The sequence below is a fragment of the Octopus bimaculoides genome, chromosome 30, assembly GCF_001194135.2.
Source record: "Octopus bimaculoides isolate UCB-OBI-ISO-001 chromosome 30, ASM119413v2, whole genome shotgun sequence".
NCBI lineage: Eukaryota > Metazoa > Mollusca > Cephalopoda > Octopoda > Octopodidae > Octopus > Octopus bimaculoides.
This window is the reverse complement of record NC_069010.1, coordinates 1,240,805-1,246,042: the sequence shown is the minus strand read 5'-3', so window position 1 is coordinate 1,246,042 and position 5,238 is coordinate 1,240,805. Positions and strand designations below refer to the sequence as shown.

The 5,238-nt window shown below is 36.1% G+C and overlaps 2 protein-coding genes across 2 annotated transcripts in view; both read left to right on the top strand.

Annotated features, from left to right (window-relative positions):
* The window catches only part of LOC128251274 (uncharacterized), an 11,638-nt gene extending 7,884 nt beyond the window's left edge, over positions 1 to 3,754 (top strand). The window contains exon 5 of the mRNA XM_052978061.1: positions 2,459 to 3,754. Within this exon, the coding sequence (XP_052834021.1) occupies positions 2,459 to 3,171 (713 nt within the window). The 3' untranslated portion in view covers positions 3,172 to 3,754. The remainder of the gene's footprint in view (positions 1 to 2,458) is intronic.
* Positions 1 to 5,238, top strand: part of LOC128251273 (acyl-coenzyme A amino acid N-acyltransferase 2-like) — a gene marked incomplete at its 3' end in the record, with an annotated part of 93,108 nt that overhangs the window by 68,382 nt on the left and 19,488 nt on the right. The gene's annotated exons all lie outside the window — the stretch shown is intronic.

Here is a 5,238-nt window from a genome sequence, read left to right as displayed (position 1 = left end):
AACAGACTGGATGAAACTTTAACTTATGGGACCTCCCCATAAAATATTTTTTGTAAAAATGTGAATGGTTCTTCCACCAGTACAAATAAAGCATTGGAGGATTTAAAAAAAGAATTAAAACATTTTCCTGAGGTTTTTTATCTTATGAATTGGATCTTTGAACCAGAACAGAGGTGAAGTTTCAAGTGAAAGAAAATGCTATACCGGTATTTAAACCAAAATGAATGGTACCTTTCGTAGCATTGAAACAAGTCAACGAAGAATTGGATAGACTTGAAAAGCTTGGCATTATTGAAAACATTGATTACACAAAATGGGTGTCCCTAACAGTTTATGTCAAGAAAAAGATAATAAAATTCAAGTATGCACTGATTTTTCAACAGGATTAAATGAATGTTTGATGCCATACAATTACCCGTTACCAAATCCAGAGGAAAGTTTTGCAAAGTTGAATGGAAGAAATTTTTTTTCAAAGTTGGACCTATCTGAAGCATATTTGCAAGTAAAAGTCAATGAGGAATATTCAAAATTATTGACAATAAATACCTATAAAGGGTTGTATATATTTAATCGACACCTTTTTGGTATAGAGGTAGCACCTGGCATTTCCCAACAAGTTGTGGACATTATGCTCACAGGTTCGGATTTACCTTGATGACATACCCATAAAAAGTGAAACTCGGGGTCAGCATGTTGAGCATGTTAAAAAGGTCTTTGAAAGAATAAAAGATTAGGGTTTTAAGCTCAGTGAGGAAAAATGAATTTTTTATGCCAAGAATAAAATATCTAGGGCAGATTATTGATGAAAATGGACACAGACAAGACCCGTCTAGGGCGAGTGCAATAAAAAATATGCTTCCCCCGACAAACATTACAACGTTACAAGCATTTTGGGAGCTTGGAAATTACTACCAGGTATACATACTGAATATGTACGATTTAAGAGCACCCCTGAATAATTTGTTAAAAAAAGACGTTAAGTGGAACTGGTCAGTCCAATGCCAAAGAGCTTTTGAAGAAATTAAAAACATCTTCACGTCAGAATTGTTGTTATCACATTTTGACCTGAATTTAGAAATAGAAGTGGTAGTAGATGCTAGTGAAAGTAGTATTGGAGCTGTGATTTTACACAAATATGAAGATGGTAGCCTGAAAGCAATAGCTCATGCTTTGCAGTCATTATTACTGGCTGAGAAAAGTTACAATCAAAGAGAAAAAGCATTAGTCATCATATTTGTGGTAAAAAAATTCCATAAATTGGTGGTAGTAGTTATAACAGCAATAGGATTATATTAGTAATAATGGGTAACAAAATAATGATTATATATCAACAGAGATTGTAATCATCACGACAGTAATAGTAATACTACTATAACTAATTGTAATATCAGTTTATTAAACACTTATTAGATCTAGTTGGACTACAACAGATTCACATAAATGTTCAGGGAAATAAAAGCCTAAATTTTCTGATGAATGAAAGTTTATAGTCTGTTTTATCATTATTTACATATGTGTGTGAATGTGAGAATGTTTTTATTCATCTAAGGTAGCGAGCTGGCAGAAACGTTAGCACACCAGGCGAAATGTTTAGCGGTATTTCGTCTGTCTTTATGCTCTGAGTTCAAATTCCACTGAGGTTGACTTTGCCTTTCATCCTTTGAGGGTTGATAAATTAAGTATCAGTTGCATACTGGGGTCGATCTAATCGAATGGCCCCCTCCCCCAAAATTTCAGGCCTTGTGCCTAGAGTAGAAAAGAATATTTTTATTGATATATGAGCTTGCTTTCAAACAACGTGATCTTGGGTTCAGTCCTACTGCGTGACATCCTGTTCGCCTGTAGCCTTTGGCCAGCCAAAGCCTTCTGAGTACATTTAGAAGATGGAAACTATAAGAAGTTGACTGTGTAAGTGTGTCTTTGTGTTTGTTCTCTCCATCTCTTGAGAACTTGTGTTGGTTTGTCTATATCCCTGCAGTTTAGCAGTGTGGCAAAAGAGGCTAAAAGAATAAGTACAAGACTTTAAAAATAACTGAAACACATAAAAAAGATCAAACTAAGAAATAAGTGACTACGTTAGTCAAATGAAGTGTCTTTAAACATTATTATTAGGAATGAACTATTTCTCTTTAGAAACTCAGCAACCTTTTGTTTCAGTCACTGATATCAAATTAAGATTAGCCAGGCTTGCTTTTTAAGGTCACGTTTAAAAGTTCTTTGTGTCAAGTGACCACATAGCTACTTCCCTTCCTCTCTGGATGATTATATCTATTTTGAAATCTCACTTTCCTCAAGTGAAGTTTTAAATGTGTCTGGTTTGCAAATTTTATTTTTCTGGAGCCATGCAAATTGTGACTAATTCTATTGACCTTGTAGTATTTAGTTAAAGAAATTCAATCCTTTAATTCTAATATATTCTTGATATTTTATTATTGATTGTGTCAATTTATATTTCCAGGAACAATTCAAGAGAAAAGAGGACTGTTATTTTATACAGAGGACCATTCTTACCACTGTGAAGCCATTGATCAGTTTATATCTTTCCTGAATATGAGCAAGTGCAAACTAGAAGTTGCTGCTCGTTTAGTGAAAGGTAGTGATCCATCAAGACTGAGTTTAGAAATTCAAGAGTCCGATTTTATAATTCTTGTTTACTCGAAAGCTCTTCACAAAAGAATCCAGGCTTGGAAAAGCAACCAAGATTACATAAATTTTTTAAAAGAGGATAACTCAGCACTTTTAACAGCTTCCCTTCTCGGGGAACTTGAAGAAAGCAATAAACTTATCATTTGTAAGTTTCCTCAGGTACCAAACTCCAGTGTGAGCAGTGAATTTCCTTCAGTCAAGTGTTACACTCTAACAAAAGAGTTGAACTTGCTTATTCAACAAATCCATGGAAGAGGAGTGGATCATGAGCTTGCTGTTCTTGACAAAAATAACAAGCTCAATCACAACTCTTTGACAAACACTATTAAGAATGCTACCAACTTTGAAGAAAATAGTTCCTATTGGTTTGAAGACAAATATATTTGCCCTAAGAAAATGGAGTCTTTAAATGAAATGCCTGATTATGCTGAAAACTTTTCAGATGGATGTGAACATAGTATTTATTCCATTCCTATAAGTTACATATTGGAACAGATCAATGAGTACAATGACTCATTAGTTTAAAAGATTCACAGGTTGGATTCATTTTTAAATCTCATCCTGGATCCTTCCTGCTTTTCTTTTACCTTTTCACTATGCCTCTTATCTTCTTCTACCTGACATTCTTCTACATAAGGATATAAAATATGTTACCAATTTTCTCTAACCTCTGATGTTGGGCCGATTTGAATTTGAGGTTGGGCTGATGTGAGATTTTGGTCTCTTACGTTGGGTTGACATCGGCCCAATATCATATTCAGATAAAGGTGACATCGGTTTGATATGAAGATGAGGTTGGGCTGATGTATGGTTGTTCAACTTGAGAAGTCTCAATGTAGGGCTGAGCCGATTTTGCCAAATGCCTGATCTGGCTCTGAAATACATTCAAGGATGGGTTAATTAATGTATGATTAAACATTTATAGGGGTTCGATATTAGCCACACTTTATCTTTTCCATAGCATTACACCAGATCCCTGGCATGAATTGCTTTGATTCCAGCCTCATCCACTCAGCATTTAAAAATAGAAATGTGATATTGCTTCAATTTACAGTCAATGAGGACCACCTACTTCTAAACAGAAACAATATTAAATTTATTTTGAAGATGTAAGTGTATGAATATCAGTTTACATGGCATGTGTGTACTCTTTACTCTTTTACTTGTTTTAGTTATTTGACTGTGGCCATGCTGGAGCACCACCTTTAGTCGAGCAAATCGACTCCAGGACTTATTCTTTGTAAGCCTAGTACTTATTCTATCGGTCTCTTTTGCCGAACTGCTAAGTTACGGGGACGTAAACACACCAGCATTGGTTGTCAAGCACAGACACACAAACACATACATACATATATATATATATATATATATATATATATATATATATATATATATATATACACAACGGGCTTCTTTCAGTTTCCGTCTACCAAATCCATTCACAAGACATTGGTCGGCCCAAGGCTATAAAAGATGACACTTGCCCAAGGTACCACGCAGTGGGAATGAACCTGGAACCATGTCGTTGGTAAGCAAGCTACTTACCACACAGCCAATCCTGCGCCTATTGTTCTGTGCCTGTTGTTCATTTTTCATTTTTTCTTCATGATTTTTCAGATATTCCCATACACATAGGCGTGGAACCTTGGGCAAGTGTCTTCTACTATAGTCTTGGGCCGACCAATGTCTTGTGAGTGGATTTGGTAGACGGAAACTGATAGAAGCCCATTATATATATGTATATATACATGTGTGTATATATGTTTGTGCGTCTGTGTTTGTCCCCACAACATCGCTTGACAACTGATGGTTGTGTGTTTACGTCCCCGTAACTTAGCAGTTCGGCAAAAGAGACTGATAGAATAAGTACTAGGCTTTCAAAGAATAAGTTCTGGGATCAATTTGCTCGACCAAAGGTGGTGCTCCAGCATAGCCGCAGTCAAATGACTGAAACAAGTAAAAGAGAAAGAGAAAAACTCATTTTTCTTTGCAAACGCCATTTATTTTATAAACTATAACTTTGAAAAATGGCTATTTACAATCCAACAAAAGTAAATCAGAACATACAAAAGTTAATAAAAACGACGACAAAATATACTGGCCAAAATACACTGTAAAACTAAGATATGTATTTAAATGGTGTTAAGGTCACTTATACAGCTGTGTCTATTTGTGACAAAGTTTAACAATCATTCATATCAGTATGCTCCACTGGATGTGTAATGTCAGTGTGCATATTCAACAGACTGTAAGTACCTTGAGAGAAAAGTTGGACCTAAGAAGTATCAGATGTGGTGTGCAAGAGAGACGACTGTGCTGGTATGGACATGTGGTGCGAATGGATGAGGATAGCTGTGTGAAAAAGTGTCACACCCTAGCAGTTGAGGGAACCTGTGGAAGACCTGGGATGAGGTGGTGAAGCACGACCTTCAAACTTTAGGCCTCACCGAGGCAATGACTAGTGACCGAGACCTTTGGAAATATGCAGTGCTTGAGAAAACCCAGCAAGCCAAGTGAGACCATAACCTGTGGCCTATGCCAGTGGTGTAACCAGCCCACTTATGCATACCTTTCCTTCACTGGGCACTAAAC